Below are 23,355 nucleotides of genomic sequence, written 5' to 3'. Positions count from 1 at the left end.
ACCTCAGTGTTGCCAAATATAGGAAGTTTCACATCTTCTTTGGTTCTTTTAAGTGTCTGTCAGGGGTTTGGCTCCTGCCTGGAGGGGTGTGTTTTAACATGGCAGATAACCTGCAGGACGCTGGACAGACAGACTGTGTTCTCCAGCTGAGTATAGGATTGATTATCACAGTTAGTGAAGGTTCCTCTCCACAGTCATGCCAGTGTGATGTGTGGCTAACAGTGGGCTTTAGTGGACAGTAGTAAGATTTGTGTGAGTGAGAGTAGATGGATTTCGGATTGAGAAACTGCAGTTGTGTTTGAACAGCTCAATTCAGAGCATAACTTCTGATAAGCTTTCCCTAAACTTCCCAGGTGTAATGAAACACATACAGTACACTCACTGTAACACTCACTGTAACACTCACTGTAACACTCACTGTAACACTCACTGTAACAGCTCAACATAATCTATGAACCAACAACACACCGTATGCTGACTAAGTGTACTGTGATTAGTTATCGTACTGCGGCAGGTACAGTAATATACCATTATCTGAGTAGGACATTATTCTGACTTTGGGCTGCTGGGAGGTGGACTATGGACCCTGTCCTGGGAGGTGGCTGTGGGGACTCTCTCATCTCTCAGAAATATTGTCTCTCAGAAATCTATCAAGCTGGAAAACAATGACCCTGTCTAAATGAAAGCGTTGACCTCTCTGCTGATAGCCAGAGACAGCGGCGACCTCGGTCGCGTCTTGTGTTTCTGAAGTCCCTCTTGGTGACGCGGCACATGAAAGGCGGAGCGCTAATCGAGAATGCGCTCTGGAGCCCTGTGATTATCAGCCAGGTCACCGTTTTGATTTGGGTCGAGGTCACTATCACAAAGAGCCTCGCCAGGGCCCACTTCTGTCTGTGTGGGTCACCTGGGACCTATTTGGGGAGAGGCATCTCTGCCTCCTCACCTCGTCCACTCCCTGTGTTCTCGCTAAGCCCAAAGCGTTACCCGTCAGGCTGGTTATTAAAGTAGTGACACACAGCAGCCCTGTGCTATCCTGTCCTTTATCAGCTCCACTACCACATACCCTCCATCCTGCCTCATTAGACAGACAGAACGCAGTCCTGCCTGGGATGGATTTGTCCCTGTCCCTGCCTGTCATTGCTCCTATTAGGATGGGAAAGGCGTAGTGATGACTGATAGTGGCTTGTTAGAGCTGCCCTGCCTCGCTTTGCCGCCTATCTGTGAGTGCCAGTGTGCGTGCCAGTGTGCGTGCCAGTGTGATTGCCTGTGTGAGTGCCAGTGTGCGTGCCAGTGTGAGTGCCAGTGTGCGTGCCAGTGTGAGTTCCAGTTTGAGTGCCAGTGTGCGTGCCAGTGTGCGTGCCAGTGTGAGTTCCAGTGTGAGTGCCAGTGTGCGTGCCAGTGTGAGTGCCAGTGTGCGTGCCAGTGTGCGTGCCAGTGTGAGTTCCAGTTTGAGTGCCAGTGTGCGTGCCTGTGTGCGTGCCAGTGTGAGTTCCAGTGTGAGTGCCAGTGTGAGTGCCAGTGTGAGTGCCAGTGTGTCCGTGCCAGGCTGCCCGCAGAGATACAGAGCTGGTGTGCTCTGTATTGATTGGCACAACTACAGGTTTGCACCTGGGCAGCGGCAGTCCTGAACACTGACTCACCCCGTTCTTACACACAACTTCACACAGACTATTGTACACATATGTAACACATCAGTGTCTTTACAGTATCTAACCACATGCTGATCACCTCATAATGAAGTAGTAGGGGAGAGGGGGGTAAGGTGAGCCTTTGTTTACATTCAGCATCTCTCCATCAAGGGAAATATAGTATTCATTCTAATAAAGATATCTACATATATTTCAGGATGTTGCGTATCCCTAGAAATAATTAGAATTCATGTAAACTTTACAGTTTTGAAAACAAAACCAAAACCAAAACAACTGGTCTCATGGCACAACTTACTCTGGGTAACGGGTACATTTAGCTGCTACAAATGTCTGTACTGAATGAAATATTACCACAACCTTTTTAAAATCAGGTCTATCTTTATTTCCCAAACACAATTCAACACAATCACACTCACAGTTTTGTATGTTAATCATTTTAAGAATATTTTAAGACAGGCTGAACACCTAACAAACACTTTTAACATAGGCCCTGTTGTTACTTCATATCCAATCCATAATTCCTTGCATTATACCTGGAAAGAAAACATTTCAATTTGCTCAACTTACCATTGGCTCAACTTACCCCAAGGCAAACATGACTATATTAGCCCACACAGCTACAAACCTCCAACACAATAAATTAATTTGACTTGGTGAAAATCTGTTTTTTGGACCGAACTTGCTTACCACTTTTTCCATGTGTTTTTTTCCTTCACATACTCCATGAAATGATGACCTCTTCCTAAATATTTGGTCAAATGAGACATTTTGTGTATGGTGACGTAGAAACAATGGTGGCTCAACTTAGCCCATTCTCTCCTACCAACACTAACCAACACAGCTCCAGAGTGACTCACAGTGACTCACAGCCAGGGATCACTCTATTGCATTAACACCACATAACACATATTTACACTTAACATCATGTCCATTTACCAGTACACTGCCAGGTTATGGCTTCAGCATATAAACCAAATAGTATGTTGTATACACACAAAAAAACACACATATGCATGAACGCATACACACACACGTACATACACCAATAAATATGCAGTTCTCTTGACAAAGGCATCTCTTTGAACCTTCTTCTCTTCTCTCTTCTCTCTTCTCTCTCATTGACAGCGTTGTGAGAGGAAATTAGCATTGGCTCTTAATCAGCCTCCCCCAGCACTGAATGTGCTGATGTGCAGGACAGGGTCATGCTAATCAGGTGCCTCAGCTCCCAGGCACATTGATTTAAAACTACAAACACTTATTAATCCCTCCTCCTCCTCCTCAATACTCAGCCTCAACCAAGAAGCCTCCTGCAGGAGGCTGGTGAGGGGAGGATGGCTCATAATAATGCCTGAAATGGAATGGTATCAAACACATGGAAACAGAGTGTTTGCTGTGTTTAATACCATTCCATTTAAGCCGTTCCAGCCATTACTATCCTCCTGTCCTCCCAAATTACTGTGTCACCAGCTGCTTGTGACACACATATGCTCACAAAGTTATTATATGCCCTCAGAGTTGCACACAAGCATGTATATGCATACTCTCACACCACCCCTATACACGTACACTCTCTATATGCACACAGACAAATTCATTTTTAATTTTTCAAAAAAAAATTCTCACATGGAAAAGTACTGTACGACATAGGCCTAAAGTGGGCTGCATGCTCTCTGACACTGCAGTCCCCCACTGAATATCGCTCTGTCATACTAACATAACATATCACACAGCAAAATCCCTACCCTCACACACTCATCCACACACAGACTGGTCACTGGAGCGCGGTGGAAAAGAATCTGGGCCACCCGACACATTGAAGTTCCTTCACATGACAGGACTGCTCAGACAATTAAAGACCACATTTCAATTACTGTAATTACCCTCCACTCCACTGCTGATGTCCCCATAGATCAGGCCTGCCCGTCTGCCTGCCTGCCTGACAGCACTGTGCCATAGCTAGCTGCTCTGGGTTAGCTTAGCACCAACAGCCCAGAATCACTACTCCCTCTCTGTTAACTTAGCATTAACACAGTAACCTACATAATCACTGCTGTCTGTGTTAGCTTATCTTAGCCTTAGCGTTTACACAAACAGCAAAGTAGCCTATAGACTACCACAGGGTAGAGGAGGCCCTATTAGTTTGAACAAACTGAACAGTAACCCTGCTTAATCTGTTAGCTAGCTTATCAGCCAGAAAAGCATGATTAGTAGCCCAGAGCACAGGGCAGAGGAAGCTCAATTTAAAATGAGCCTGGGACAACAGTGAATGGCATGATAGCACAGAGAGATGCTCCAATACATATGGATAAGACTGGTAATACTGTGGTTTATGTCACGATACGCCACTGTTAGCATAGTACCACAGCACGGACTAACATGGGTCAATACAGAGAAACCCTGCATTCAATGTGGATATGTCAATGTGTGTGTGAAGGAAGGCTAACAAGTGTCCATATGCAGTCACAAATAACGGTTGTGTAATCTCTGTGTTACTGTCCTTTTGTTTACGAGATACTGTACATTCTCTCACCTCTGAGTTTATAAGAGGAGGCTTCCATATTTCCAGCCTTAATGAGATGTGTAGTCAGAGCGCTGGTACTTGCTCGCTCCACCAGACCACTAAAATGATTGCCTTTTCCTTTATGGGCCTGTATGTGTTTCCGTATCTATCGATGGACTCCATATCTGTCGCCTAGGCCACCACTGTTACACAGCTACACTGTGACATCTCTCTCTAGCTACCTAACACCACACAGTAAATCCAAGTGGACAGTCATAGTAATAATAGTCTGTAATAGAATCCCTTTAAGGCTGTCACTCATGATTAACACATTATCCTGATGACTATCCTCTACCGAGGCAGTGGAGGTCATGTGGTGTTACCCTCCCTCTGGTCCAATGGCTGTGACCATGGTCCATGGTCCTGGCCTCAGGTGGAACCGGCGTGACCCACCAGAGCTCAGGGCCGAGCGACCGGCTGTCCATCCCCCCTCTGGAGCTGGTTCTGGAACTCCCATGCTGGGCCACAACCAATGATCTCCCCAATGTCGCCTACACCCCCTATCACCCCACCGTCCCCACTGTCCCACCCCTGCTGCCCTACATGCAAGCCCCCTGTGTGTGTCCTACCCCAGACCCATTGATTTTATTGGGCCAGATCAGGCCAGAATCCAGCCCCCCCTCTGTATTAACTATGTAGTTCATCACACCATGCTCTGACCCCTAGTGAACCCTGGCTAGAATCCACAAACATGAGACATCTTTACCACAGACTGCCATCGTTGTCACTACTGACAGAACATCCACTATAGCTACAACAAGACTCACAACGTATTTTCTACTCAATCTGACTCTCTGTCTCTGTCTCTCTTGCTCTCTCTCAGTATCTCTCTTGGTATCGCTTTGTCTGTATCGCTCCGTCTGTATCTCTCTCTCTCTCTCTCTGTATCTCTCTCTCTCTGTATCGCTTTGTCTGTATCGCTCCGTCTGTATCTCTCTCTCTCTCTCTCTCTCTCTGTATCTCTCTCTGTATCTCTCTCTGTCTCTCTCTCTCTCTCTCTCTCTCTGTATCTCTCTCTGTATCTCTCTCTCTCTGTATCGCTTTGTCTGTATCGCTCCGTCTGTATCTCTCTCTCTCTGTATCTCTCTCTCTCTCTCTCTCTCTCTCTCTCTGTATCTCTCTCTCTGTCTCTCTCTCTCTCTCTCTCTCTCTCTCTCTCTCTCTCTCTCTCTCTGTATCCCTCTCTGTATCTCTCTCTCTTTCTCTCTCTCTGTATCTCTCTCGCTCTCTCTCTTTCTGTATCTCTCTTTCTGTATCTCTCTCTGTATCTCTCTCTCTGTCTATTTCTGTATCTCCCTCTGTATCTCTCCCTGTATCTCTCTCTTTATCTCTCTCTATGTGTAAGTGTTGTTATCACAGTAATGTATTTAGGTGTTCTAATTCCTCCTGCATCAACCGTTTCTTGCATAACTGGGTGTTTCTTTTACTCCTCTCTTCTCTCTCTTTCTCTCTCTGCTGCTTAGCGCCCAGTACAGTAGTGGATGATGGGAGCTCGGACCAGGCATGATCTAAAAACCCACTGGCGCTTTAGTATGCCTCAGCTGGGTTATATAACCGTGTGTGGATGTGTGAACCGCCTGGCTACGGGGAGAGCCGAGGATTCACAGTCACTACTGCAAAGCAGCTTGCTACTGTGTGTGTGTTTGGGGATGTCTGTGTGTGCTATGTGTGTGTCTGTGTCTGTGTGTCTATGTCTGTGTCTGTCTGTGTGTGTTCAAGTATGGGGGAGGGGTGGTGCACGTACGTATTCAAGAACATTCTGTGCCTTTCTTCTGTATATGTCAGATTTGCTCACTTCCAATACTGGTGTAGGCTGGTGTACTGTGAGCTAGCAGGTGCTGAATCACAGGATTACATACATCATACATACATCCCCTCAGTCTGAGTGTGAACTCCCTCTGATGTCACTTCCTGTGGGTTTTTACCTGAGGTGACATAATCTCTATTGCATAACCCTTCCCCTCTCGTTCTACCCTGTAAGTGGCTGGCATACTCTCTCTCTCTCTTTGGTCTCTCTCCAGATGCTCTGTGCAACACCTCATTATGGAAATACCAGCTGTGTGTCCTCCACTAAAGTCAAATGGGCTAAGTATATAAACAAATTCCCTTCACAGACCACATCATCCTGGCTACGATGAAACAGGCAGCGGAGATATTAAAGCTACAGTATGACATCCACCTCTCTCTGAACCTGTCCTAATGTGGCCCACTGTACCCTCATGACCTCACCCTGCCCGAACTTCACAGAAAAGAACACACAAATGTAACACAAACATACAAACGCAGACACACAGACACATTGAGTGGACTGAATGGGGGCTCACTTTGTCACTAAAGTACAGAGGTACAACTCCAGACTAAAAAGACATGCCAGTCACAGACGGGTGTTCGGGGAGAGAGAGGGAGATAGAGGCCTGACCTATATAGGAAGGAGGCTGAAATATTTATGGATGTGAGTGTCCTAATTGGCAAGCAACTGGGAGCACTGTGGCCCTCTCGTCAAATCGCAGAGCAGGAACCGGTTAAAACACATGCACACACACACACACGCATGCACGCACACACACACACACACACACACACACACACACACACACACACACACACACACACACACACACACACACACACACACACACACACACACACACACACGGTCTGATGTCCGCAGTGTCACCTCGCCCCTGCGCCCCTGTCAAGGCCAGTGACTTCGGGCACCTCGTTAAGGACCAGCTTCGCTAGGGCTGATCCGGCTTCGTTAAGGCTTCATCATCGTTAGAATCATTACCAGAGCTGTTATCATAACCGTCCTCTCTGGCACATATGGACGAGCACAGTCGCTCAGAGCGTTAAGTCAAACACAGACTAATTGGTTAGGCTTCATCTCCAGGACTGGCAGTAACACGCACTGCGTGTTCTCCTCTTCTCTCAGAGCGGGCTTCAATTACTGTCTGTTCTGATGGAGACCAGGAGATGAACACAACCTGAATCCAGTTCAGTTGAGCATCACTGGGTGGGGGAAGGGAGGGGTCAAATGTCTGGAGCATTGTTAAACAGGCGTGGGGCCGAGGCACTGCTCGTAACATGGAAATGTGTGTTAATCAATTGGATCAAAGCACTGATCCACCCAATGGGTTGTTTATGGTAAAATTACATTTTCCTTTTCCTATATTTTGAGAGAACTGTTCAGGGGAAAAATGAGGGGACCTTGCAGCACTTTTTGAATGTACTAGGTCAATATGCAGAGGTAGTGTTAGTTTAACTCATTTGTTTGAAACTCTTAATACTGTGTTGAAACTGTGTATTTGAGCATCGTAGACATCAAAGTCTCACACTCACAGGAATCTTGTGAGATGCGGGAGACATGTTTTGATCCCAGTTAGTCCCAAGAGAAACATTAAACAGGGAGTGGAAAGGCGATCCTTAGAAGGGCTATTCAACTACAGTATGTTCTTATTGTGGACAAATTACAGTTTTTGTGACACTCCCTTCTAACAATCCTCATAGAGGGAAACAGAAGGCATGACCATGTTCCAGAGTGTCTTTCAGGAATGGGGTCATAAGGTTCACATGCTAGAGCCAAATTCATAGGAAAAAATGAATTCAACATGCCACATTGACTTCAGAAACCACCAGAAGCTTCTGTTTATCACAGTGAGCATTTCAATCTACATGTTCTCCTCTACTTTTCCTGGCTGGCAAAGTGCCAGGATGTTGTCTCTGGTTTTGAATCTGAATTTAGAGACCTGAACTTAAAAACTTAATCTAAACGCATCCGATAAGTTTAATATATAAAACTTGTATAAACTTGAAATGATAGTTTGTAAACTTGATACACAGACAATGAATGCAATATCTATCGTATTGAAAATTTATATATAAATATAGAATTTTAATATTCAATTAAATGTAAATTTCATTTTAAAACTGAAAGCAATATTCACTCAATTCAGTTTCAAATCATGAAATACAAGTTTGTGCATTACAAATTCAAAAATATTACATTCAATTTCTATACCCTAATACAAATTCTAAATGAGGGAATTTGGCAGGGTAGCTAGGTATGGGGCGGCAGGGTAGCCTAGTGGTTAGAGTGTTAGATTAGTAACTGGAGGGTTGCAAGTTCAAATCCCTGAGCTGACAAGGTACAAATCTGTTGTTCTGCCCCTGAACAGGCAGTTAACCCACTGTTCTCTCATTGAAAATAAGAAACTGTTCTTAACTGACTTGCCTAGTTAAATAAAGGTTCAAATACAATCTGTTGGCATTGAAATCATGTAATTTTAGGATTATTACCGCAGCTTGTTTGACACTCATTTCCATGTCTTGCTAGCAGTGAGGAAAACAGAGCACAAATCAATGTGTGGAGTTTACAGGGTACACAGCGGACTGTAATACTGCACATTACGTTACACATGGCAGGCAGTAAAAACAGCCAGGAGAGGAGGAGTTCAGACCAGACAGACAGGCACTCACTAAAAGCAGGATACAGTTTAGAGATATATAAAATAACACACAGGCCCACCAGAAATACTGTCACTGTATTGACTGTCAGGGGCTGGGTGGGAAAGTGGGCTCAGGTATTAAATATGAACAAGTTGTCAGTGGAAGTAAGAGGACGCGTTTTTGGCTGATTTCTGTCCCCCCTTGTCACCTGATTGAAGGTTACCTCATATTAAATACTACCCTCTCTTAACAAGATTAGAAAGTACACAGTTGTACATTTGTGTAGTATTTGTGTAGTATTTACACTATTCACTACAATACAGTATCAAATGCGCAGATGGGATGCCCAGACCACACTATCCCTTGAGGCTCACTGGCTCCTCTGTACTGTAAAAGTGAAAGCCAAAGAGAGGAGACTCACGTAAGAAGTACTCAGAGGGGTCCGCTTCATAGTCCGTGTCCTCAGGAAAGTGATCTATCTGTTTACACATCCCTTTAAAGTTCCCTGGAGGAGAAACAAGAGAGAAAACACACAGGGTCAGAAAAGCAGTCACAGAGGAAAAATAATAATAGAACCAAGAGAAACGCCATGGTAACACAAAGCGTGACCTGAGTAAGTTCCAACCCATGTAGTTATGAGTGTACATGTAACTGCCAAAATAAAGGAAACACCAACATAACATAACAACATAAAGAAAGAGCTTGTGAGATCCACAGGAAGATTTGAATAGAACAGATGAATTATTTTGGAGCAACACAGCACTTAAGTGAAGGTATTGTACGCCTGAAGGAAGGAAGGGATGGTGAGACATGGGGGGAGGTCAAGTGATGAAGGGAGGGAGGGATGGATGGATGCGGGTTTTGGGGATACCTGGAGCACGAAGGAATGGAGATGGATGTGGATGTGGATCCAGTTCCGGTGTGTGAAACATATGGGCCAGTGATTTGTTTGTGTGGGCAGCAGAGAGATTAATATATAATGAGTGATAGGATCCTGGACATTTAGTCATTACATCCATTCTAGATGGCTGCCGTTTTGCAAGCTCTGACCCAACTTAGCTATTTTGTGATTTTTTTGTTGTATATATATATATTACATTTACCCCTTTTTCTACCCAATTTTGTGGTATCCAATTGGTAGTTACAGTCTTGTCTCATCCCTGCAACTCGCGTACGGACTCGGGAGATGAGAAGGACGAGAGCCATGCGTCCTCGAAAACACGATCCAACCAAACCGATCCAACCAAGCAAAACTTCTTCCTGACACAATGCCCACTTAAGCCGGAAGCCAGCCACACCAATGTGTTGGAGGAAACACCGTACACCTGGCGACCGTGTCAGCGCATGCCCGCCACAGGAGGCGCTAGAGCGCGATGGGACAAGGACATCCCTGCCAGCCAAACCCTCCTCTAACCCAGATGATACTGGGCCAATTGTGTGCCGCCCCATGGGTCTCCCGGTCGCGGTTTTTATCTGATAGGATAATAATATGTGCCAAAACCAAAGTTGCACCCCTGCCTGTATGTATTTATGTATGTATGTAAATGTAACACACAGCGATGTTAGGAAACATGATGATGAAACTCCACAGAGGAGTGGGCGCTCTGCTCTTCTCGTAAGCACCAGGGATTGGGTTTCCCTAGGCCAGTCAGCACATGCCCTGGTCTGGCTTTGGTGGTCATGCGAGCCTGAGGTTGCTAGTCAGAATGGAGGCCTCTCCGGCAGCAGGTGGCGGCTTGTAAACAAGAGTGGCACAGCTGGTGAGACCTGGAGCGGCTCCAACTGCTGTGCAGTGGGAACCTCATCTCCTAATGCTCATTCATTTGGCTGACGCCTCAGTGCCCAGGCTGCCAAGTAGCTCGCTCTGCCCTTTCAGGAAGCAGCCTGCCTGGCCTGGCCTGTCCTTCTTCCCACTTCCCACTTTTCTCTATACCTTCATCCCTCCATTCCTCCATGCTATAGTACCACAGAAGGTCCATCCGTGATGGGGTCACTCAAGGTCGCACGGCGAAGGAATCACCCAATACAGAGGTCATTACTGCACCCCTGCTGCCGAGGAGGAAACAGACGAGGAGGTCTCATTAACTTATTCATCTCCTTCTCCCTCCAGTGTCTGTCTAATTAGGTGAACAGGTGTTTGTTAGCCGGGTGCCAGGTGTTGCCGAGGCAAAGATGGCGGGAAGGCAGGATGGGTGCCGCGGGTGCGGCTGGGTGGGGTGCTGGTTTTGTGAATGGACCCCACGTACGGAGAACGGACCCCCGTCGAGAACCGCTCGGATATGAGAGCGACTGGTGTCTGAAGGAAGAGCTATAAGACAGACTTAACACTGCTCTTCCATCTGTGCACACTGTGTGTGGTAGGGCTCACAGAAGGCTGAGGGGAGACAGTGTTTGATACCACAGAGGTAACTGTCTGTTAACTGTCTGAGGGTAGTTAAGGTTTCATCAGAGGAGAGTTTGTTGTGATTGTTCCAATGTCATTGAGTTTTGACCGAGCGGTTGGCAGAGGCCTTGCTAGGCTGGAGTTGGGCCGCAGCAGAGGAGTGTGGGAACCTCCGTGTGAAACACACACTAATCCTTCCTCGGTGGACAGAGTCCAAAGTGCTGACGGTGTGTGTGTGTGTGTGTCCACTTCTCTCTCTCACCTTCCCCAGCTCTGGCTCATAATCAAAAAGCATTCATTGATTTCCATCAACAAGCTCTGCGGCAATTAACAAGAGACAGGGAGGAATATATGGGAAAGAGGGAGAGAGAGGAAGGGCAATGAACAGAGAGAAGGTTGAAGTCCAGAAGAGAGGGGAATAGATCTGCTTCCATTGTCACACTTTCATCATTGTTGGAGCGAAACTCATAGGCCTAAAAAGCACATGAAACTCAGTGTGCGACTCTTACCACCACTGACATCACAGTACAGCCACTGAGCCTCCACAATAAATAACATCTATCAAGAAGTGGGTCAAATGCAGTGAAGGAGAGAAATAAGGAATATCCTGAACTCTTTCATTTCAAATCCATTTCAATAAGGATACGACTGTTTATGTAGTTACACAGCACAGTCGCCACGGAGTTGTCGGAACAAAACTTATAACATTGAGAACACAGAATCCACCCACAGTGCACCACGTGTCTTTGTCTTATCAACAGCTGACATCACAGAGTGGGAGAATGGTATAGTTAGCTGGCTGTCCCGTCCACAGTTGTGTCACTTGTTCATGCAGCTGCAGAGAGTAGCCTATTGGGGGAACCACTTCAATTAGTGCGCTGAAAGATTTATGTGACACTTAGCCGCTCCAAACTGTCCTTCTCTTGTCAGACATGTAAACTGAGCACGCTGGTAAATGTTTTATACTAACATTATTATTTTTCAAAAACCTCCCGTACAAAAGTGTGTGACCGTGGGAAGGGTGAAGGGTGGAGGGGGGAGAGGGGGAGAGAAGGGAGGAAGAAGGGAGGAGGAGGGAGGAGGGGGGAGAAGGGGAGAGAAGGGAAGGGAGGAGGAGGGTGGAAGGGGGAGTGGGGGAGGAAGGGAGGAGAGGGAGGAGAGAAGGGAAGGGAGGAGGAGGGTGGAGGGGGCGGAGGGGGGAGAGGGGGAGGAGGAGGGCAGAGGAAGGGGGAGGAGGGCGGAGAGGGGAGAAGTCGAGGGAAGGGAAGGGAGGAAGAGGGTGGAGGGGGGAGAGGGGGAGGAAGGGAGGAGAGGGCCGGAGGGGGGAGAGGGGGAGGAGGAGGGCGGAGGAAGGGGGAGGGGGGAGAGTAGGGGGCAGAGGGGGAGGCCAATCTGGCAGGGGACCCACAACAGGTGTCTGGTGGGTCACGACATCTTCATTCAGCATTTAAAGACAGGCCATAGTATCCACTATGTTACCTCTATCTGAGGGTTGCTCACTATAGCAAGCTGTAGTACTACAATAGCATCATGTCAGTACATACTCAGCTCTGTTGAAAGTGCTTGGTGTTAAAAATCAATCGAGGCATTGCAAGTATAGCTAGCCTTCTAACTGGGTGTATAAGTCTTGTGCTAATCATTTATAAAGCAGTTAGCATTAAGAGCAGAGCCAGGCCATGGGACCGACCCACTGGGTCCCATCAGCTGGCTCCATACTAGGGATCAGCGCTGGACTTTCTCAATCACCCTAACGACCACTGGCCACCATGACCCCTACTGTGGGGATGAGCTATGGCCTAACACCTAGGTCCTTTCCTGTCCTCCCTGCCCCACACTGCCATAAAGCACTTCAATACTAGAGCAGACCAGGGGGAGACTGAGATCCATTCAGGAGAGGAGAGTAGGAAGAAGGGAAGAGGGAGGTGGACAAGGTCAAGTGAGTGGGGCTGGTGGGTGGGTGTAGATTTACAATCGCCCATCACAGAGGCTCCTGGTCTGCTCAGCACCTGGATATCCGGTCGATGTTCCCCATTTTCTGTTCCCTAGAGATGACTGTATAGTATGTCTCCAAGGTTGTGTCTTCATGGGGAGATGGGGAGATTCCAGTGATGAGGCTGTGATTTGTAAATTGGCCTCTGCTCTGGGGAGTCCTACTCTATTGGCATGACCGTCATGTTGGGATCAACATTCTGAATAAAAATACTCATATTGAAATCAATACATTCCAAGGTCGGGGTTAACTGTTAAAGAATCACACAGAGGTACTTTTTCCAATGCTATTGAAGCCACTAACACAACCCCTGCTGGGCTGCCTTCTGGTTATCTCCTCAAGCTAGAGTGAGAAAAGTAACTTTTTTCTCTCTGGCTTTCACCGAGGAGAGGATTCTTGGCCCTGGTGCTTTAGATTTTTATGTATTATTTATTTATTTATTTTTTACCCCCTTTTCTCCCCAATTTCATGGTATCAAATTGTTTAGTAGTTACTGTCTTGTCTCATCGCTACAACTCCTGTACGGGCTCGGGAGAGACATGCGTCCTCTGAAATACAACCCAACCAAGCCGCACTGCTTCTTAACACAGCGCGCATCCGACCCGGAATCCAGCCGCACCAATGTGCCGGAGGAAGCACGTGGACTGTGCCCGGCCCGCCACAGGAGTCGCTAGTGCGTGATGAGACAAGGATATCCCTACCGGCCAAACCCTCCCTAACCTGGAGGACACTAGGCCAATTCGCCCCACGGATCTCCTGGGAACAGCTGGCTGCGACAGAGCCTGGGCTCAAACCTAGGGTCTTTAGTGGTACAGCTAGCACTGTGATGCAGTGCCTTAGAGCACTGCGCCACCTGGGAGGCCCTTGCTTTGGATTTTTTGAAGGTTTAAATCGACTGTGCTTTCCCCACTTCTACGGAAACCATACTATCTCACTCTTTTTTCTCTCTTTCTGTGTCTCTCCCCTCTCTCTTACTCTCTTTCCCCCACTCTCTCTCTCTTTCTCTCTCTCTCTCTTTCTTTTTCGCTCTCTCTCCCAACGTCCGGCTGATAGAAATAAGCACTGGCCCATAAAACCCGGGGAGCCGCCAGATACAATGGGCCGAATTACGGCAGAAGAAATTATGATTTTTATTTTAATTGTAATCTTTGACTCCCAACACATTTTCTTTCCACACGATTTCCATTCACAGGAAAAGATTACTGAGGGATTATTCAAGATAATTGGGAGTGTTCAATTACCAACTGACCCACCTCCCACCTCCCCCCACCTCCTCCCTCAACTTCTCCAACTAATATGACATCTGGAAATGCTCTCCCTACTACATGTGTAATACATTTTGGATGTGACACTTGTGCCCAAACAAAAACCACAATGTCTAGACATGATCTTGACACTGTCAGCTCAGTCCTGGTAAAGAAAGATTAAAACACTCATCCTTGACAATATGTGTGTGTGTGTGTGTATGGACGCAGGTGAGAGAGCTAAGCATTCCTCCTCTTCCTTTATCACCCCCTACTGCTGCTGCTGCTGATGTCATCCATCAGTGGTGTCTAAGACTCCAGAGATTCCCTTAGGACACAACAGAACAGAACATAGAGAACCAGCCAATCCCCAGACCCCTAGCCACAGACAGACACACAGGAGGGCCCGCCCACACACACTGACCTCCTAACAGTAGTGTCACCACCACAGCTCCCGAAACACAGGCAGTAGTTTGTTGTTCTGGGACATAACCATGGAGGAGGTGCTATGAGGTTCTGTGGCTGGATGAAGAAGGGAGGGTCAACAGGCCTGGTTCAAGTAGGAGGCGTTGTTCGAGGTTGAGAGACAGACAGAGAGAAAAAGACAGAGGAATCGCAGCTTGGTGCACCGGATTCCAGCCGAGTGCTTACTTCTGTGCCGGTGGGCGGAATTCTGGAAAAGTTTGCAGGCAGCCACCTAGTGCGTCAGCAGCAGCCACCCCCACACATCCCCCCCCCTGCACTGCCCCCTCGGCAGCCGTTGCCATGTGGACATCAGAACCAGTTGCTGTGAGAAAAAAAAGAGATTCCTGGTGTGGGGGTTGCCATGGAGACAGTTATCTGGGGCCCACTTGAAGATGATCACATGGGTGGAGCTGATGTTTTGGCCAATCTAGTGATGCGTTTAACCCCTGGACTGACTCACTGCTCACTTGGCTTTATGCAGTGTTCCTACTCACTAAGCTGCCCTACACCTTTATGTTGCTAACCAAGATTAGTATAACATAGCATTCGGCTACCCCTGCGCATCGACCTCTACATGTTAGCAACATTCTATACAGTACCAGTCAAGTTTGGACACACCGACTCATTCAAGGGGTCATCTTTGTTTTTACTATTTTCTACATTGTAGAATAATAGAGAAGACATCAACACTATGAAATAACACATATGGAATCATATAGTAACCAAAAAAGTGTTAAACAAATCTAAATATATTTGAGATTCTTCAAAGTAGCCACCTGTTACCTTGATGACAGCTTTGCACACTCTTGGCTTTCTCTCAACCAGCTTCATGAGGTAGTCACCTGGAATGCATTTAATTAACAGGTGTGTCTTGTTAAACGTTCATTTGTGGAATTTCTTTCCTTCTTAATACGTTTGAGCCAATCAGTTGTGTTGTGACAAGGTAGGGTTGGTATACAGAAGATAGCCTTATTTGGTCCACCAAGTCCATATCATGGCAAGAACACCTCAAATAAGCAAAAAGAAACGATAGTCCATCATTACTTTAAGACATGAAGGTCAGCCAATACGGAAAAGTTCAACAACTTTGAAAGTTTCTTCAAGTGGAGTCACAAAAACCATCAAGCACTATGATGAAACTGGCTCCCATGAGAACCGCCACAGCAAAGGAAGACCCAGAGGATAAGTTTATTAGAGCTACCAGTCTCAGTTCAAGTAACAGACACATGTCAACATCAAGCCTTCATGGTAGAATTGCTGCAAAGAAACCATTACTAAAGGACACCAATAAGAAGAAGAGACTTGCTTTGGCCAAGAAACACGAGCAATGTACATTAGACTAGTGGAAATCTGTCCTTTGGTCTGATGAGTCTAAATTTGAGCTTTTTGGTTCTAACCGCCATGTCTTTGTGAGACGCAGAGTAGGTGAACGGATGATCTCCGTATGTGTGGTTCCCACCGTGAAGCATGGAGGAGGATGGTGTGGGGGTGCTTTGCTAGTGACACTGCCAGTGATTTATTTAGAATTCAAGGCACACTTAACCAGCATGGCTACCACAGCATTCTTCAGCAATACACCATCCCATCTGGTTTGCGCTTAGTGGAACTATCATTTGTTTTTCAACAGGATAATGACCCAACACACCTCCAGCCTGTGTAATGGCTATTTGACCAAGAAGGAGAGTGATGGACTGCTGCATCAGATGACCTGGCCTCCACAATCACTTGACCTCAACCCAATTGACATGTCACTGCCCCAATACTTTTGGAGCTCACTGTAGTATTATCATACCCCAATACTTTTGGAGCTCACTGTAGTATTATCATACCCCAATACTTTTGGAGCTCACTGTAGTATTATCATACCCCAATACTTTTGGAGCTCACTGTAGTATTATCATACCCCAATACTTTTGGAGCTCACTGTAGTATTATCATACCCCAATACTTTTGGAGCTCACTGTAGTATTATCATACCCCAATACTTTTGGAGCTCACTGTAGTATTATTTAACAGCAAACATACAAAACAGCTACTAAGGACATGTCTAGAGCTCAGCACTCAGCTGAACACAATGAATCTCCCTTGTCCTGGTAGCATTAGATTTGATTAGGATCTCTTTAAGCCCAAGGGCTAGTCTTTCAAAAGTCCTTAAAGTGTACCCTATGGATATGTACCCTATGGATATGTACCATGTGGTCATGTACCACATGAATATGTAACATATGGATATGTACCATGTGCCCATGTGTCATGTGAGTATGTACCATATGTATATATACCACGCGGGCATGTACCCTGTGGATATGCCCCCTATTGATATGTACCACATGGATGTGTACCATATGAATATGTACCATGTTGGTATGTACCATATGAATATGTACCATCTGAATATGTACCTTTTGGAGATGTACCATCTGGTTGTGTACCCTGTGTATATGTACCCTGTGGATATGTACACTATGGTTGTGTACCCTATGGATATGTACACTATGGATGTGTGCCCTATGTATGTGTACCCTATGGCTGTGTACCCTATGGTTGTGTACCCTATGGATATGTACCCTATGGATGTGTACCCAATGGATGTGTACCCTATGTATGTGTATCCATGGAGTGTACCCTACGGATATGTACCCTATGGGTATGTACCCTATGTATGTGTACCCTATGGCTGTGTACCCTATGGCTGTGTACCCTATGGAGCGTACCCTATGGATATGTACCATGTGGATATGTACCACATGGGTATGTACCATGTGGATATGTTCCATATGTATATGCACCATATGTGTATGTACCATATGGGTATGTACACTATGGATGTGTACCCTATGTATGTGTACCCTTTGTATGTGTACCCTATGGATGTGTACCCTATGACTGTGTACCCTATGGATGTGTACCCTATGGATGTGTACCCTACGGAGTGTACCCTATGGATATGTACCCTATGGATATGTACCCTATGGGTATATACCCTATGGATGTGTACCCTATGGAGTGTACCCTGTGGAGTGTACCCTATGGGTATGTACCCTATGGGTGTGTACCCTATGGATGTGTACCCTATGGATGTGTACCCTATGGATATGTACCCTATGGATGTGTACCCTATGGATGTGTACCCTATGGATATGTACCCTATGGATGACTGGGTAAGGTGGTTAATGTGTGCTGGGCGTGGTAGGCACGCTTATGTCCCCTCCTTACTGAGGGGTAGGCAGCCCCAGCACCCAGCAGCAAGGACAACAGGCCTAATCACCTTATTCATCCTTATAATCACACTACACCATCCCATCTGGTTTGCGCTTAGTGGAACTATCATTTGTTTTTCAACAGGATAATGACCCAACACACCTCCAGCCTGTGTAATGGCTATTTGACCAAGAAGGAGAGTGATGGACTGCTGCATCAGATGACCTGGCCTCCACAATCACTTGACCTCAACCCAATTGAGATGGTTTGGGATGAGTTGGACCACAGAGTGAAGGAAGTCCTTCAGGACTGTTGGAAAAGCACATCATCAAGGCGAAGGGTGGCTACTTTGAAGAATCAAAAGTATAAAATATATTTTGATTTGTTTAACATAATATACAGTACCAGTCAAACGTTTGGACACACCTACTCATTCAAGGGTTTTTCTTTATTTTGTACTGTTTCTACATTGTAGAATAAAAGTGAAGACTATTAAACTATTAAATAACACATATGGAATCATGTCTGTAGACTGCTGGAGTACAAAGACAAAACAACCAAAAATTAGTCACTATCCAAATGCTTTTGGAGCTCACTGTATATGTTATTGTAAGTTGTAAACAGTCAAATATTATTTGATCGTTTACAACTTACAATAACATTTACAGTTTTGTCTTTCTTCTCTAGCACTTTGGACTACATCACGCTTGTGACTCTAAAGATGTGTTGGATGCTACCACACATTAATGTGGATGCTACCATGGTTATGGATAATCCTGAATGAATCATGAATAATGATGACTGAGAAAGTTATAGACTCACAAATATCATACCCCTCTAAAAAATACTAACCTCCCCTGTTACTGTAATGGTGAGAGGTTAACATGTCTTGGGGGTATGATATTTGTGCGTCTGTAACTATCTCACTCATCATTATCCACAATTCATTCAGGATTATCCGTAACCATGGTAGCATTCACATTAATGTAGAAGTGTTTAGACACATATTCTATGCTTATTTACAATAAAAGTGACTCCAAAATGACACAATACATTATTTACCATTCATTATTGTGGGCACAAAATAATCTGGAACACAACCAAAACAAACAGTAAATGCATCCAACTAATTTGTAGAGTCTAAGCTTGATGTAGTCATTGCGTGCTATGAATATTGGACCAAATACTAAACTTTTGACAACTTTAATACACATGTAAGTTAATTTGTCCCATTACTTTTAATCCCCTAAAATGGTGGTACTAAGTACAAAAAGTGCTGTAATTTCTAAACGGTTCACCCATTATGGATAAAAATACCCTCAGATTAAAAATGACAGTCTGCATGGAGTACAGAGCCAAAACAACAACCAAACATGTCACTGCCCCAATACTTTTGGAGCTCACTGTAGTATTATCATACCCCAATACTTTTGGAGCTCACTGTAGTAATATCATACCCCAATACTTTTGGAGCTCACTGTAGTATTATCATACCCCAATACTTTTGGAGCTCACTGTAGTATTATCATACCCCAATACTTTTGGAGCTCACTGTAGTATTATCATACCCCAATACTTTTGGAGCTCACTGTAGTATTATTTAGCAGCAAACATACAAAACAGCTACTAAGGACATGTCTAGAGCTCAGCACTCAGCTGAACACAATGAATCTCCCTTGTCCTGGTAGCATTAGATTTGATTAGGATCTCTTTAAGCCCAAGGGCTAGTCTTTCAAAAGTCCTTAAAGTGTACCCTATGGATATGTACCCTATGGATATGTACCATGTGGTCATGTACCACATGGATATGTAACATATGGATATGTACCGTGTGCCCATGTGCCATGTGTGTATGTACCATATGTATATACACCATGTGGGCATGTACCCTGTGGGTATGCCCCCAATTGATATGTACCACACGGATGTGTACCATATTAATATGTACCCTGTGGGTATGTAACATATAAATATGTACCATCTTAATGTGTACCCTTTGGATATGTACCATCTGGTTATGTACCATGTGTATATGTACCCTGTGGATATGTACACTATGGTTGTGTACCCTATGGATATGTACACTATGGATGTGTACCCTATGTATGTGTACCCTATGGCTGTGTACCCTATGGTTGTGTACCCTATGGATATGTACCCTATGGATGTGTACCCAATGGATGTGTACCCTATGTATGTGTATCCATGGAGTGTACCCTACGGATATGTACCCTATGGGTATGTACCCTATGGATGTGTACCCTATGGCTGTGTACCCTATGGCTGTGTACCCTATGGAGCGTACCCTATGAATATGTACCATATGGATATGCACCACATGGGTATGTACCATGTGGATATGTTCCATATTTATATGTACCCTATGTATATGTACCATATGGGTATGTACACTATGGGTGTGTACCCTATGTATGTGTACCCTTTGTATGTGTGCCCTATGGATGTGTACCCTATGACTGTGTACCCTGTGGATGTGTACCCTATGGATGTGTACCCTACGGAGTGTACCCTATGGATATGTACCCTATGGATATGTACCCTATGGGTATATACCCTATGGATGTGTACCCTATGGAGTGTACCCTATGGAGTGTACCCTATGGGTATGTACCCTATGGATGTGTACCCTATGGATGTGTACCCTATGGATGTGTACCCTATGGATATGTACCCTATGGATGTGTACCCTATGGATGTGTACCCTATGGATATGTACCCTATGGATGACTGGGTAAGGTGGTTAATGTGTGCTGGGCGTGGTAGGCACGCTTATGTCCCCTCCTTACTGAGGGGTAGGCAGCCCCAGCACCCAGCAGCAAGGACAACAGGCCTAATCACCTTATTCATCCTTATAATCACACTATTCATCTTCATAATGACCCTGCTAAGGTGGGAGCCTAGTGCAGCATCACACAGACGCTCACATACGTGCACATACACTCATGCACACACAGGCACTCACACGCGCACACACAAACAAACACAAACACACACACACACACACACACACACACACACACACACACGCGCGCACACACAAACAAACACAAAAACACACACACACAGGAAAGGGAGAGGCATGGAGTTGATAATGATTGTGTTGGATAAAGCATACTGTAAATACATATTTGACTGTTGTAGCTGCTAATCCGCAATGGAATTACAAGCCAGTATGCTGTGGATAAGCTATAGCTCTCTCTACTGTGCTAATACTGCTTGATGTTTGATGGATTGATCAGACTGATTTGACAATCCTGGCAGACTTCTCTTTGCAAAACATCTACATATCATCCTCTTTGAAGAATGCTGACTATACATTCAGGCAGATCTTTTCCTACAGACTGTCTTTCAGAATCTGTGATTCCTGCCCTTAGCTGTGGGATGGGAAGTGTTTCTGATGTACAGACACACTAGTTATACACTATCTGTACAGTAGAAGATGGAGGAATGTGTAGGGACTTGAGGAGGGGTTGTCTCTCAGTGTTTACGTGTGTTGATGGAGGTAGTATAGAGGGGATACAGGGGGGATATAGGGGGTTACAAGGGGGATATAGGGTGATGCAGGAGGATGTAGGAGGGTACAAGGGGGATACAAGGGGGATACAGGGGGTTACAGGGGGATATAGAGGGGATATAGGGGGGATATAGGGGGTTACAAGGGGGATATAGGGGGGATATAGGGGGTTACAGGGGGATATAGAGGGGATATAGGGGGGGTATAGCGAGTTACAAGGGGGATATAGGGGGTTACAAGGGGGATATAGAGGGGTTATAGGGGGGATATAGGGGGTTACAAGGGGGGTACAGGGGGTTACAAGGGGGATATAGGGGGATATAGGGGGATGCAGGAGGATGTAGGAGGGTACAAGGGGGATACAGGGGGATATAGAGGGGATATAAGGGGGATACAGGGGGATACAAGGGGGATACAGGGGGATATAGGGGGATACAGGGGGATATAGAGGGGATATAGGGGGATACAGGGGTATATACAGGGGATACAGGGAAATGCAAGGGGGATACAGGGGGATATAGAGGGGATATAGGGGGGATACCGGGGTATATACGGGGGATACAGGGGGATGCAAGGGGGATACAGAGGGATACGGGGGGATACAGGGGGATATAGTGGGGATACAGGGGGATACAAGGGGGATACAGGGGGGTATAGAGGGGATATAGGGGGGATACAGGGGTATATACGGGGGATACAGGGGAATACAAGGGGTATACAGAGGGATACGGGGGGATATAGTGGGATACAGGGGGATACAAGGGGGATACAGGGGGGTATAGAGGGGATATAGGGGGGATACAGGGGTATATACGGGGGATACAGGGGGATACAAGGGGGATACAGAGGGATACGGGGGGATACAGGGGGATATAGTGGGTATACAGGGGGATACAAGGTGGGATACAGGGGTATATAGGGGTGTATATAGGGGGGATACAGGGGTATATAAGGCAGATACAGGGGTATATAGGGGTATATAGGGGTGTATATAGGGGGGATACAGGGGTATATAGGGGTATATAGCGGGGATACAGGGGTATATAGGGGGATATAGGGGGATACAGGGGTATATAGGGGGATACAGGGGTATATAGGGGTATATAGGGGGGATACAGGGGTATATAGGGGTGTATATAGGGGGGATACAGGGGTATATAAGGTAGATACAGGGGTATATAGGGGTATATAGGGGTGTATATAGGGGGGATACAGGGGTATATAGAGCAGATACAGGGGTATATAGGGGTATATAGGGGGGATACAGGGGTACATAGGGGGGATACAGGGGGATATAGGGGTATATAAGGCGGATACAGGGGTACATAGGGGGGATACAGGGGGGATACAGGGGTACATAGAAGGGATACAGGGGGATATAGGGGTATATAGGGCGGATACAGGGGTATATAGGGGGGATACAGGGGTACATAGAGGGGATACAGGGGGATATAGGGGTATATAGGGCGGATACATGGGTATATATGGTGGATACAGGGTTATATAGGGGGTTACAAGGGGGATATAGGGGGGATATAGGGGGTTACAGGGGGATATAGAGGGGATATAGGGCGGACACATGGGTATATAGGGGTATATAGGGCGGATACAGGGGTATATAGGGTGGATACAGGGGTATATAGGGGGGATACAGGGGTATATAGGGGTATATTGCGGGGATACAGGGGTATATAGGGGGATATAGGGGGGATACAGGGGTATATAGGGGGATATAGGGGGGATACAGGGGTATATAGGGGGGATACATGGGTATTTATGGGTGTATATAGGGGGGATACAGGGGTATATAGGGGTGTATATAGGGGGGATACATAGGTATTTATGAGTGTATATAGGTGGGATACAGGGGTATATAGGGGTA

At 45.9% G+C, this 23,355-nt stretch overlaps 1 protein-coding gene across 1 annotated transcript in view; it reads right to left on the bottom strand.

The window, feature by feature from the left end:
• LOC116352857 (voltage-dependent calcium channel gamma-2 subunit) overlaps positions 1–23,355 on the bottom strand; it is a 74,277-nt gene that overhangs the window by 7,074 nt on the left and 43,848 nt on the right. The window contains exon 2 of the mRNA XM_031834719.1: positions 9,077–9,160. Within this exon, the coding sequence (XP_031690579.1) occupies positions 9,077–9,160 (84 nt within the window). The remainder of the gene's footprint in view (positions 1–9,076; positions 9,161–23,355) is intronic.

Source organism: Oncorhynchus kisutch, linkage group LG10, assembly GCF_002021735.2.
Source record: "Oncorhynchus kisutch isolate 150728-3 linkage group LG10, Okis_V2, whole genome shotgun sequence".
In the NCBI taxonomy this organism is placed as follows: Eukaryota; Metazoa; Chordata; class Actinopteri; order Salmoniformes; family Salmonidae; genus Oncorhynchus; species Oncorhynchus kisutch.
This window is presented reverse-complemented; position numbering and strand designations above follow the sequence as displayed.